Source organism: Psammomys obesus, unplaced genomic scaffold (assembly GCF_907164565.1).
Source record: "Psammomys obesus unplaced genomic scaffold, mPsaObe1.curated_primary_1811, whole genome shotgun sequence".
Taxonomy (NCBI): Eukaryota; Metazoa; Chordata; class Mammalia; order Rodentia; family Muridae; genus Psammomys; species Psammomys obesus.
This window is the reverse complement of record NW_026588752.1, coordinates 6,213,107-6,227,232: the sequence shown is the minus strand read 5'-3', so window position 1 is coordinate 6,227,232 and position 14,126 is coordinate 6,213,107. Positions and strand designations below refer to the sequence as shown.

Genomic DNA, 14,126 nt, shown 5'->3' with positions numbered 1-14,126 from the left:
CCCCCCCAATCAATCAAAACAACAAAACAAAACAAAACAAAATGCAGCTCCTTGAGTGCTAATGGAGACTGCAGGTAGAGAGCACACCCACTAGGCAGGCAGCCTGATTTCAAAGAACTTGGGCCAAAGTGGGTGTCCACACTGTATCCGGGCTCTTATGGTTCCAGCACACAGGATGGAGCCCTGGCTGATGGCAGCAGCCTTAAGACAGGCCAATTCTTTTGAGGGAGTCCTAGGGACCCACCACTGAGCCTGTGCCATTCTCAAACTGACTTGCCAATATATTGCAAAGCCATGCACAGAGGGTTACCTTTAGTTTTTTCTCTTTCTCCTGCACCACAGCCCGGATGATGGTGAGGGAGGTGTAGGTGACGCTCAGCATGAGCAGCAGAGGAAGCTGGTACTGGATGGCAATGAGGAATGGATCTGAGATGTATGGTGGGAACGGGAACCTTTTGGTGATCACCATGAGCTTCTGGAACAGCTGGTGTGCAGAGGCGTTGGCATGGTAATGCATGATGGCTTTGTCTACGGCATGCTGCACTGCCAGGAAGCCTTCATGGATGTACCCTGAGTTCAGAAACAGAGGACAGCTGTGTCACGGGGCTGCCCACTAGAGAAGGACGCTTTTAACAGACAGCACTCCCCTGGGTCCACAGAGGTAGGGCCAGAGAAGGCAACGGGTAACTTCACCTGCTAGCCCACTCTGTGGGCCGCTAATAGCATCTGACACCATGCAGTGGTCCCAAGGAGAAGAGAAAGCATGCCATATACTGCCCGGTGACACTTCTACTTCACAATTAACACAACCTTGACATAGGGCTAGGGAGATAGTTCAGTGGACTCGAGTACTTGCTACCTAAGCGTGAGAACCTGGGTTCAAATCTGCAGCAGCCTCATAAAAGCCTCATATTCATGCCTGTAAGCCCCAGTATTTCAGAGTGGACTCATGCAGATCCTGGGCCAAATGGTGAGCCACAGGTGCAGTGAGAGACATATCAAAGGGGCCAAATGATAAAGCAGGACATTCAACATTGACCTACCCATGAACATGTTCATGTACACACACACACACATTACACACCATACACGTGTACACACTAATCACATTACATACAGTATATATTATACACTACACACACACACCCAACACACTAATCACCCGATATAAACTTGGTGGGAGAGAGACCCTGTATGCCTCAAATTCTCAATAGATAAAACTTAGGCTAAATAGATTCCAGGAAAGAAAACACTAAGAGTTAAAACAGGAGACATAAGGATAACTTCAGGTGTGAAGAACAAGAGAGTACTTCCTATATTTGTTGAGAGCGCCAGGTCTTGAGTCTTGTCCCAGCAGTCTAAGAGTCAAGAGGAAGAAGCTAATGGCCCTGGTGCTAACTGTGACTATAGCTGGAAGGTGGATGAGTTGAGACAGGCTGAGGCCCTTGTCCAAGCCAGAGAGGATTTGGTGAGAGGCAGCTTGAAACAGCAGGTGTTTGTTTGTTTTTAGCAGCTCTGGTTGTTGGGAATGTGACAAAGGCTTAACTAACTGAGAATTAGTGTCTACAGGGCTGTGCTCTGTCCTAGGGGGTCAGAGAAAGTGTGCTCCTTCCCTTTTTCAGTTTGCAGTGATCATCTACAGTCCTTGGCTCATGGTCTTTCCACCTTTAAGGTCAGCAAGGCAGTTCCCCATGTTTGGCTGATGCTTTCTCCTGTAGCCTTTGTCTACTTTTCTGTTTGCTTGTTTTTTTGATAAAGTTTCTTTGTGTGGTCTTGGCTGGCCTTGAACTCAAAACAGATCTGCCTCCTGACTGCTAGGATTAAAGGCATGTGCCACCACTGCCTGGTTGCCTTTGTCTACTTTTAAGGATCCTGCACTTACACTGGCTTCTGGAATGTAACTGGAATAATTTTGCTATCTTCAATCAGCTGGCTAGGAGGCTTACTTTTTCTGTGCCTCAAACATTCAAAGGTTCTAAATGATTAGGATGGGAACAATTTAGGGATCATAAATTTGACCAACTTTAGCTGGCTCCTCTGGACTCCCCAAAGGGGTCTTAAAAAAGCTCAAAAGGGGGGAGGGAGGGTGGGATCGGCAGGGGAGGAGGTAGGGGCTTATGGGGGGATACAAAATGAATAAAGTGTAATTAATAAAAAATTAAAAAAAAAAAGCTCAAAAGGAAAAGGAGCATGTAGAAGTAGCAAGCACAGTGCCCTAAGGCCTGAGAGAGAGAGAAACCCAAGGAAAAGAGGGTTTAGGATTAAAGAAGGTGGCCTGAGGTTCCAAGCTTTCAGCCTCATGACAGACTGGGGAATGGGCCATAGGAATGAGTGATTAGACAAAAACATCCTGAGACACAAAGCTGTCTGGCCACCTGGGTTCCAGCCTCTAGAAAAAAGAATGGAAAAAACTAACCACACCTCTAACATAGGTTACCAAGTGCTGCCGTTCTTCTGTCTCACTCTGGTTTTATGATCGTGTCACTGGTGTGTGACAAGGCCAGTGCTGTTGGAGCAATAATTCTCATTGGACACTTCACAGCAGCTAATGCTATCCTCAATGGACAGACAAAAACACTTAGGCCCAAGGAGCCACATAGCTGGTGAGGGGTTCAGCTGAGCATGGGATCCTGGAAACTTCGTCTTCCAAGTCATGCCTTTTCATGACATTACTGTTCTCTACAACTGACTGTTACTTGCCACATACTGCTTTCTTGGGAGACTAGCATGGGGCTCAGTAACTCATCATTATAACTTTGTGGCGACTTAAGAGTCTAAGGCAATGGTTCTCAACCTGTGGATTGAAACCTCTTTGGAGTCAAATATCAGATATCCCACATACTGAATATTAACATTACAAATCATAACAGTAGTAAAATTACAGTTATAAAGTAGCAACAAAATAATTTTATGGTTGGAGGGGTCACCATAATATAAGGAACTGTATTAAAGGGTGGCAGCAACATGAAGGCTGAGAACCACTGATCTAAGGCATGAAACCATCATTCTGTAATCTACCACTTTCCCATGAGGGGAAGTTTATGATTATAAGTAAAACCATGGATAATACTGTTGTGCTGTGGGGTCTCTTGTTCTTTCAGAGTACTCTGGGGGGGGCATTTTTTTAAGATTAAAAAATAATTTTTTACATGAATAGGTGTTTTCCAGCACATATGCCTACCATGTACATGCCTGGTCACTGGCACAGGCATTACATATAGGCTGTTAGTTGTCATGTGGGCACTGAAAATCAAACCTGGGTCTTGTGAAAGAACAGCCAGTGCTCTTAACCCGAGCCATCTCATCATCCCTGGGTCATATACTTATCAGGTGTTGTCAGTGAGTCTGAGGCATGAGCATCGAGGGCGAAAGTGGAATTAGAACTGACATGCCGTGTGCCAGTATTGTAACCTTCCCACCTACCCCTTGCTGGCTTTCATGAATCTTTCTTTCTTTTGTTTGTTTGGTTTTGTTTTGTTTTTTGTTTTTCAAGACAGGGTTTCTCTATGTAGCCTTGGCTGTTCTGGACTTGCTTTGTTGACCAGGCTAGCCTTGAACTCACAGAGATCTGCCCGCCTCTGCCTCCCTGAGTGCTGGAATTACAGGTGTGCAGCACTATGTCCGGCTTTCATGAATTTCTAAACAGCTTGGGAAAGTCTTTCAAAGGTTTAGACAACCATGCCTGGCTTATGAAATTTTCCCTTTGTCAACTGCTGCAAATGTTTTTACTAGTCTTCTATTGGTGATAAGGCTTTTTCTTTTGGGGGGGCAAATTCTGAGTTTGTACACACTGAAATCTCTCAGATTGTTCCTCTAAGATTTAAAATTTTTTCTCAAAATTATTTTGTGTGTCTGGGTGCTTTGACTGCATGTGTATCTGTTCGCCACGTGAGTGCCTGGTGTCCGTAGAGGCCAGAGGACACTGGATCTCCTGGAACTGGAGCTACAGGTATCAGACAGCATGTGGGTGCTAGGGATTCACCCCTGTCCTCTGGAAGAGAAGCCAGTGCTCTTCACCTTCGAGTCATTTCTCCAGTCCCAGATTTTTTTTTTTTTCTTTTCTGAGACGGTCTCTCAGCTGGCCTGAAAGTTACTATTTAGAACAGGCTGATCTCTAATGCATAGAAATCTGCCTGTCTCTGCCTTTCACATGCTGAGATTCAAGGCATGTACTACTACGCTTGGCGTAACACAAGACAGGCTTGAGGAACTACGCCCCAGCATTTGTCAGCCAGCACACTGGTGTGATAGGTGGCTGCAGCTTTTCCTGAGCTCCATGTCTACTGAGAAGTGGAAAGCCTCTCCTCTCCCACACCTCTCCTGCTCATCCTGGCTCACTTTCCAGATTTAAGAACCCATCCTAGAGCATTAGCCTTAGTGTTCTCACCAGGTTCCCCGCCATCAGGTGATGAAGGCTCTCTTGGTCCTGGGCTTGGGAAGAGCGGAAAAAGAGATTTGGTGTGCCAGCCTTCAGTCTCTTTTAGAAAAATATTTCCTGTTTGGGTCCACATGTAATTTCTTCGTGTGTAACTGAACCGTAAGTGGTATTTCACCTGTGGAAACAGAATTGACAACCAAGTGTTCTGAAGGATGCAGACTGCAAAGTTGATGCCCGAGTGCCGTGAGGGTGTTTCCTCACTAGGATGGTACAACCAGGAACTCACCAAGCCCTGCCCTGAAATTACCCCACAAAAAGTCAGAGGAAGTCATTTTTTTTTTTAATGATTTACTTATTTTTATTTTATGTGCATTGGTGTTTTGCCTGCATGTATGTCTGTGTGAGGGTGTTGGGTTCCCTGGAACTGGAGTTACAGACAGTTGTGAGCTGCCATGTGGATGCTGGGAATTGAACCTGGTTGCTCTGGAAGAGTCAGTGCTCTTAGTTACTGAGCCATCTCTCTAACCCCAAGGGGAGTCATTCTCCCCAGCATGGACAGGGGGACATGCAGGGTACTTTTGGGACATTATAACCACTTCTCTTTTGTTACCTAGCAACATGAATACTCCCTCCCTGCCACCAACCCCCCCCCTTTTTTTGGTTTTGTTTTTTGTTTTTTTGAGACAGGGTTTCTCTATGTAGTCTTGGCTGTCCCGGACTTGCTTTGAAAGCCAGGCTGGCCTTGAACTCACTGAGAACCTCCTGCCTCTGCCTTCTGAGTGCTTGAATTAAAGACACACACCACCGAGCCCTGGTTTTTGGTTTTGTTTTGTTTTGAGGCAGGATTTGACTGTGTATCTCTGTCTGGCCTAGAACTTGCTTTGTAGACCAGGATAGTGTGACCTCACAGAGATCCATCTCCCTCTGTCTCTCAAGTGCTGAGATTAAAGGTCTGTACCACTATGCCCAGCAATATATTTTTGATACCACAGACGCAGGATCAATGGAAGGGCACCACCACCATGTGAGACAGTTGCTCAGTTTTATTACCACCCAGAAAGCAACTTCCTTTATTTATTTCTTTAGACATGCTTAAGTCCAAAACACATGCTATTTTCTTCCCTATCCTAGTTGGTTTTATCTAAAGAGGACCTGAGACCTTTTGTAAAACCCCAAAATGATAGTGACCTGAAATGATTGTCCAGGGTGGGTAGATTTTAAAAACTGTGGGCTGATAGGTTAACATCACCAAGCTCCCTCAGCATGTGTAAACTGGTCCCAAGGGACAGTTTAGTGTTTATGCTCAGGCAGGGGGAGGTTAAGAAAAAACGTATTTCAGATGTCGTGGGATCTGAGGGGATACTGAGGTTCAGCACGGTGTGGTGTGTGTGCATGGTCCAAGTCTCACCGCCAGCGGCAGGGGGTCCTTGCTGTGATTGAAGGTGTGCTCAAATACCACGGCTGCCAGCACGTTGGAGGAGTGGTTGTCATACCGAATGTAGTCCTCAAAGTCCTTCTCGGAGGAAAAGCCGTGTACTGTGGACAAAGCAGCAAGCCACACATTGCCCAATCATCCCTGTCCCTTCAAAAGCCTGGGAATGCCAGGACACTTCAGATAAACACAGCACACTGAGAAAATGGCCGAAAGCTCTGGAAACCCCCAAAACCAGAGTGGCTTTTGTCTTGGCAGAGACTTAGGCTGCTGCAGACAGCAGGATTGCTCAGTGGAGCTAAGCACTGGACAGCAGCCAATCTTACTGCTGCAGTTTGCATCAGGGCTTGCATCAGGAAGGGATAGCAGCCTGGCAGCAGGGCCAAGTCATAGAAGACTGTAATAGAACAGGGCCAGGGGCTACAGTCTATGGCAGCCGCAGTGTTCTCCTGTTTTCTCCACCCCCACTCTCCCATGCCACAATCACAGCAAGCTTTATTTTTATTTTGCTTTGTTATTATTATTTTTAGACAAGTTCTCTCTCTACAGCCCTGGCTGTCCTGGAACTCACCATGTAGATAAGGTTGTCCTTGAACTCACAGAGACCCACCTGCCTCTGCCTCCCAAGTGCTGGGATTAAGCATGTGTACCACCATGCCCAGGGAGGCAAGCTTTAAAAATTGGAGTTCCTCAAATGACCTCTGTCCCCTGGCCTCCTTTTGTACATAGAGCTTTGCTGTAATCATTTGGTGGGGTAAAACAAGCTAGAGAAAGTATGTGTCCACCGGAAGAGGGAAAAGGACAATAGTTTTCTCTTGAAAGCAAAGATGTATGAGAAGGCTGGCACACATTACCTGGGTGGTCCCCTCCACAGGCCTCCGGCAGCTTTATCCAGAGCAGCCTTCTTGAAACCCCACCCCAGGAAGGCTATGTGTACTATGTACTCAAACTGTGCTCTGCTCTCAGAATTAAACAGCTTCGCTGACAGAGTCCACCTGCCTGCCCCTGTTTACACAAGGTGTGACTGTGGAGCCTGATATCACCAACACTGCCACACATTTCTTCACTGTGCCCCTCAGCATTGGACAGATGGGAGGCCATTAGGCCTTTGAGTCCCATTTTGTAATGAGATAAGGTAACCCAGGGATTAATAAAGGCATATACCCAATATGATGAGTCACTGAGTGTGGACTCAGCTTTTCCTGTGTCCTGTAGTCTGAATTCTTTATTTCTTTATTTATTTATTTATTTATTCATTCATTCATTCATTCATTCATTCATTCATTCATTCATTTGATGTTTATGGGTGTTCTATCTGCCTGGGTGCCAGAAGAGGGCTTCAGATTGTGTTATACAGATGGTTGTGAGCTACCAGGTAGTTGCTGGGAGTTGAACTCAGGACCTCTGGAAAAGGAGCCAGTGCTTCCAGCCACTGAGCCATCTCTCCAGTCCCCTGCACTCTGAATTCTATGCATAGCTAGAGGTAATAGTGTCACAAAGAACCAAACCATAAGAACCCTGCTAAATCCCCTGAGTCTCACCCCCCAGGGACTCACCTCTCATGTTAATCACTAGTTCCCTTTTCACTGTTTCTGTGATGGTCCTGGCAGCATCACTGTGGGAAGGAATGTAGGCGAGCTCCCAGCTATCCCCGGGTAGAGGGAATGAAAAGAACAGGGGCAGTTCCTGGATGTACTGGTCCGGGTAAACAGTGGCATTGGGCACATTCTCTGACTGAATCTTCAATCGAAGCCAAATCAGGATCCCAGAAAACAGTAGGGGCAGGAAAAGTTCCAAGACTGTCACTAGAACCTTCCGCTTCTGCAAGAGAAATGACCACCCAGTTGACAGTGGCAAGTGCTCCATCTTTGCAGGCTCTCCCTGGGGGTCCATGGGATGATGGCCATGCCTCCTTGGGCCTGGACTCACCTTCAGAGTGTAGTTCTTCCAGAGGAGGAGCGCCAGCTGCCGTAGCACCACCATCTTCCTGCAGGCACAGTGCCAACATCAACCAGAGACCAAAGATGGAAAACTGGAATGCCATGAAAACACAGACCATGGTTACCTGGGGAACAACTACAAGCCCTTTCCCTCCATATTTTCTTACCTTCCTTCCTGCCACCTGAATCCTACCCACTCCCTTAGAGGAAAGCATGCCACTCTGACGCTCCAAACACCACTCTACGTCCAGAGAGCGTGCACACACTTTGGGGACACTGCCGTCTTTCTCAACGCGCTTTGTTAAGTTTTATTGATCTATTTTTGTGGGCATGCACATGTGCACACACAAATGCCATGGCCTACATGTGGAGGTCAGAGAACACGCGGTTGGCCTTTGTTCTCTCCTTCCCACCACATGGGTTTGGAGGACCAAGCTCAGGCTTGGAGGCCAACACCTTTACCCACTGAGCGCTCTTGCCTGCCAACAGCAAGCTCTTTATGTGCTCTCCAACTGCTGCTGTGTTTATTTGGTATTTATTATTTGGCCAACACCATTCAGATGCTGTAGTTACTATGTACGTCCCATTAAATAGCAAAATATTCTGACTTATAGAATTCCCACCCTTGACTGGCATTATTCTGAACTAATAAAGAACAGTAAAAGAAAACTCAAACTAGAGAGGGGGCTCAGCAGGCAAAAGTGATTGTAGCCAAGCTTGACACCCAGAGTTTGATTCCTGGGACGCAGGTAAAGGTGGAAGGAAAGAACTGACTCCTAAAAATTATCCTCTGACTTCCACACATGTACCATGACATACACTATATTAACCAACGAAAATGAAATGAAAACTCAACTTAATGTCCTGGCTACAGGTAGTCTTTAAGACTTGAGAGGACTGTGGGGAGGAAAGGAAAGCAGAGGCCTAGGACTGGGGCCTTCAATGGCCTTGCTGACCCAGGAGCCCAATGGATCAGACAGTTGTATAAGTGAAATCATCAGTCATTCTCTCTTGAATCTAGAGGCCAGTTTTTCCTCTTGCTACTACCAACATTGGAATCCAAATCTTCACTACATATGACCAGCCCCTTTCTTCCCCACATCCCCCTTATTGAGATAGGGTCTTGCTATGTAGTCCAGGCTGGTCTCAAACTTACTAGGTAGCCCAGGTTGCTCTTGACCTCACAGTGATCCTTTGCCTCAGCCTCCTGGCACGTGCCATCACAGCTGGCACAAGAAAATGCATCCTAAAAGCATCTCTCCTATGTTACATACAAATGTTAACATTTAATTCTGGCACCCACAACCGGAAAAAAAAAAAAAATCTGCTAAGAGTTTATCAAACAAGTGATAGCGAATACAAAATTTATGAAGGTTGTCAACTCAGACAACCTTCATAGTTTTACTGCATTTCAACTATAAGAAGCAGAGACAATGAGCTGCTAACCTGCTGGAGAAGTAGGCGGTCTGAATAAACTCAGGTGAACCCAGCAACACCAGTCAGGAGGGTCCCATTCAGCAAGCTGAAGGCGTGGAAGTTCAGGTGTGAAGACTGGGCAAGGGAGAGTGAGAAAAGCAGCAGGGCTCCTGAGGAAGAAGCAGGGCTCCTGAGAGCTGCAAGCAGAGAAAGTACTTCCCAGCTCAGCTTCTCCAAGTGGGGAAAAGCCTGGATGACTCATGATGCGGAGTATGAGTTCAGTTAATCAGCTCTACATTCACACTAATCAAACACCAACTCTTAGTCAGATAAAGGCAAAACAGGGCACACAGATAATTCATGAATCACTCAACAATAAGCAAAAGCTAACATACTTCTAACATAAGTACCTGGAGATTACAGAGCACATGGGATGGAGAGATGTTTGTTTAAAAAAATCCTAGCTAGATGGTAGTGGCTAATCCCAGCATTTGGGAGGCAGAGGCAGGTAGATCTCTGAATTTGAGGCCAGCATGGTCTACAGAGCAAATTCAAGAACAGCCAACGCTACACAGAGAAACCCTGTCTCGAAAAGCCAAAAACGCAAAAACCAACCAACCAACCAAACAAACCCTGTTTTTGCTTTTACAGTCAAAAATAATTTCTATAAAGAATTTTTTTTAGGGCTACAGAGATAGCGTGGAAGTTAAGACTCCATACTGCTCTTGGAGAAGACCAAGTTCAGCATCCACATTCGGCTACTGCCTGGAAGTCCAGCCCAGGGGATCCAATACCTGGGCCTCCATCAGTACCTGTACTCAAGCATAAACACACACACACACACACACACACACACACACACACATAATTAAAAAAAGAGAAATCTAGAAACACTTTAAAAACTACACATCTTGCCTTTTAAAAACATAAATTGACTTATGCATTGAAGGTGGTAAAGAATTTTCACAAGACAGAAGTTTTGCAGTGTAACTCAGGTTGTCCCCAAACTTGTGGCATCAGCCACAAGACCCATTCTAAAATTCGGCATTTAATAACACGAGTAACAAATGAGAAATGCTATGACAGTACAAAGTGTTACTAATTGGCAATAGCACCTTATCTTTATTTTTATAATTTTAATTTGTAAGGGCTTCAGGCAGCAGTTGTCTGTGAAGCATGTATGGGTTGACAGTTCCACCCACAACAATAAATGTATGAATAAGTATATTTTTAAAACTTCACCAAAGCCAGGCAGTGGTGGCATACACCTTTAATCCCAGCATTTAAGAGGCAGAGGCAGGCAGATCTCTGAGTTTGAGGCCAGCCTGGTCTACTGATTGAGTTCCAGGACAGCCAAAGCTACACAGAGGAACCCTGCCTCAAAAAATAAAACAAACAAATAAACAAACAAAAAAACAATTTCACCAGGCCAGGAATAGTGATGGATGACTTTAATTTCATCACTTGAGAGGTAGAGACAGGAGCAAGTAGAAATCTGCAAATTTCAGGCTAGCTAGGACTAGATAGTAAGACCCTGTCTGAAAAATAAACAAAACCCAAAACCAAAAAAGCAAAGCAAAGCAAAACAAAACAAAACAAAAAAACCCACAACCACCAAAACACAAACAATAGCAATAAACCTCCTACCAATGAACTCTTTAAAAATTTTATAGATGATGACTAAAAAGCAGTGATTTAATGGCAAGGTAAGGTCTATGGTTTTTGTTGTATTTTGTTGGACTTTTTCGAGACTGGGTTTTTTTTTGTGTGTGTAGCCTTGGTTGTCCTGGACTCACTTTGTAGACTAGGCTGGCCTCTCCCTCCCTGAGTGCTGAGATTACAGTCATGGGCCACTGCACCCGGCTCCTGTGGTTATTTTTAAATGTTACTCCATTTTTAGTTATTTATTCTGTACGTGTGCTGTCTGTAGGTGCAGGTCAGAAGACACGTTAGGGAGTCAACTCTTCCCATCGCTGTGGGTTTCAGAAGTCAAGCTTGGGTCATCAGGTTTAACAGCGGTGCCTTTGCCACTGAGCGATTTTACCATCCCAGATCTGTGTTTATGAAAGGTTTCCATAAACAGCTCAGCTGAGAAGGGAAGCAGGCTGCTCTGGTTAAAGCCAATCCAGACAGGCAGCTCATGTGACCGAGATGAACGGTCTCCCTCCATCAGAAAGGGATATAAAAAGGTCACAGTCAGAAGCCTCTGTGGCTCAGGATGTAGCTCAGCTGGTAGCCTGCTTGCCTAGGAAGCGTGCAGGATGCCCTGGGCTTAAGCCCAAACACTGTATAACCCGGGCATGATAGCAAATGCCTGTAATCTTAGCACCTAGAGGGTAGGGCGAACTCATCCTCCTCCACCACACAGTAAGTTCAAGGCCAGCCTGAGCCATGCGCAACCCTGTCCCCAAAAGGAAATAAAAATAATCTTCTGATTAAAGAAGTAGATGGTTTTCTCTTTGGCTACTGTCCAAGAATATAAACACTCTCTTGCTTATTCCCATTCCTTTCAGGCCCAGAGCAGCAAAGGACACAAGCTCAGCCACCTCAGCAGACTGAAGAGGCAGTACCGGAGACTGACCTTAGTCCCCGGCAAGGTTGGCTGAAGGTGTTCCTCCAAGACTAAAGAAGTAGTGGCCTGGTGGCAGCAGTGCTATGCAGAGGACTCTGACGTGGAGGCAGTGGGTCCCTGGAGAGAAGCAGTAGTCCTAGGAAGCAGGAACTCTGAGGTCTTGAGGGACATCTGGAGCAATGTGGGGCTCACAGACATGACTCTCTGGTACCTTTGGGTAGATGAAAAGTACTTAAACATAATCTCAAAAATAACACAAAATAGTGTTTACCAAGTTAAAAAGTAAAGAGAACAAAATGGGTTCCGAGTTTGTTTTTAAGGTCTAGGGACTGTAGATCAGTGGTGGAGCATTTGCCTAACAGTCACAGGAGCCTGCTCAATTCCCCCAGCAACACACAAAAAAGGAAACTACTAAAGCAGAACAGCGCTGACAATGGAGAAGTGCAGATTTACAGCACGCAGATTTACAGTGGTGCCTGGCACGATATGTTCACGGCCTCCTAATATGGCGCTGGTTCCTAGTATTATCATCCTTGACAGATGGAGCAAAGGAAGAACCGGCCAACACCACACTGCAAGGTCAGCGCTTGACCTCAGCCTGTCTTAGCCTCTAAATCTGAGCTCTTAGTCCCTGCATGTCCCTATCTTTTATATATAGAACACATATTATGTACATTATATACATAAAGGAAAGTATATATATACCTTTTCTACTTTAGCCACAGTGAACACCCGTCTGACATTTTTATGTATCACTCCTAGAATGCAACATGACAGTCAGCCCCACCACCTCTTCGGTGCTTTAATTTGTTCCCATTTCCCCCAATACTCCGCTTATTGCTTTGTCCTTGCTAAGCCTTATCTGAAGTCTTGGTGAAGGGCACATTTGCACTTGTGCAGGTTCTGTTTGAGCAAAGGCATTGAAAGGAGGAGATCCTGGAATTACAAAATCTGGGATACTTTCTGGTTACGAAAGCCAGAGCATAAAAGGGAAGGAAGTTAGTTTCTTAGCACACTCAGCACTTGAGCGGCATGGAAGAGTACTTAGGAGTGCTGAAGCCTGAGATCTGAGAGCAACCTCAGGGAGGTGACAACTGCCAGCTACTCTAAAGCAAATACCAAGACTCACTTGGTCACTTTAGCCCTCCACCCGCTCCAAGAATCCTCTGAGAATGTCCCACTGAAGAGGGCTCAGTTTGCTCCTGAGGAAACAATCAGAAAGAGAAGGCAGCCCCTCACTCCCAAAGGCATGTGTGCTTCCAGTTAGAATATCAAACATTGCACAAGGCAGTGAGCATTTCAATGTTTGTATTTGAAGTGGACAATCAAATGGGTATAAGCAAGTGCTTATTTCTGAGAACTCTGTTGGCAGATTGTAGGAGTCCCGTCAAAACGGTCTTTCTCACAATTGCTCTTAGTTGAGGGCCTAGTGTGGTGCCAGCCCATGAGTACCAGGGTGCACCTGCTCAGCAGCGAGCTGAAGTGCCAGGACTGAAACCAGGGCCCCATTCACACCAGGTGAGAACTCTACCACTTAGCTACCACAGTAGCTTGCCCGAGCCCTGTTACCTGATTTCTTTGTCCCATAGAAAAGACATTTCTTTGTCCCAAGCATGGAGCAGAAGGTGCTGAGGGGCCTTCAAAACCAGTGAGTGAAATTGGACAGGGACCTGGTGTCAAGCAGAAAACCCTGGGCATCTCCTTCCACAAAGACATACACAGGTCTGTTGAGGTTGTTCAAAGGGACTGATGGCCATGGTGTGTCACATACTATCATAGGTGTGTGTCTCAGTGGGCAGCGCCTACTCAGTGCCCTTCCTTCAACATGAGGAAACGCTGTGCCCTACTTGAGATGCTCTTAGGAAAGCATTCTATTACCAAACTGGAGAGTTACCAGCAGCCAGCCAGGACCAAAGGTCTGTGTGTGCATACTGAAGGTGCTTAATTAATATTTGCTGACAGACTCTGTGGCTTCTTAGGATATATAAAACAGAAAGCATTTATTCATTCAACAAACATTTTCCAAATGCTTACTGTGATGGGTATTTGTACAACATGCTAAGGATTTACTAGTGGACACAATAATGCTCTCAATCCAAGAAGTTTACAGTCTGTAAATGCTCGTCTCTCTTGTATCTGTTGGAAATTAAGACGGTTTAGTTAGGGTTTCCATTGCTGTGAAAAGACACCATGACCAAGGCAACTCTTTTGTTTTGTTTTGATTTTTGTATTTTGAAACAGGGTTTCTCTGTGTAGCCCTAGATGTCCTGGTACTAGCTGTGTAGACCAGCCTGGTCTTGAACTCACGGAGATCTACGTGTCTCTGCTTCCCAAGCGCTGGGATTATAGGCATGTGTCACCACTGCCCCAGCTTACCACGGCCACTCT

The 14,126-nt window shown here is 45.7% G+C and overlaps 1 protein-coding gene across 3 annotated transcripts in view; it reads right to left on the bottom strand.

Annotated features, from left to right (window-relative positions):
- Positions 1-14,126, bottom strand: part of LOC129674691 (phospholipid-transporting ATPase ABCA3) — a 53,358-nt gene that overhangs the window by 32,623 nt on the left and 6,609 nt on the right. The window contains exons 2-8 of one of the 3 annotated variants that reach the window (XM_055604838.1): positions 11,748-11,949; positions 9,197-9,363; positions 7,740-7,842; positions 7,367-7,631; positions 5,787-5,914; positions 4,388-4,553; positions 311-570 (exon numbers count right to left, since the gene is read on the bottom strand). In XM_055604838.1, coding sequence (XP_055460813.1) covers positions 311-570; positions 4,388-4,553; positions 5,787-5,914; positions 7,367-7,631; positions 7,740-7,793 — 873 coding nt within the window. In that variant the 5' untranslated portion in view covers positions 7,794-7,842; positions 9,197-9,363; positions 11,748-11,949. The remainder of the gene's footprint in view (positions 1-310; positions 571-4,387; positions 4,554-5,786; positions 5,915-7,366; positions 7,632-7,739; positions 7,843-9,196; positions 9,364-11,747; positions 11,950-14,126) is intronic. The other 2 variants (XM_055604837.1, XM_055604839.1) reach the window with 2 other exon arrangements.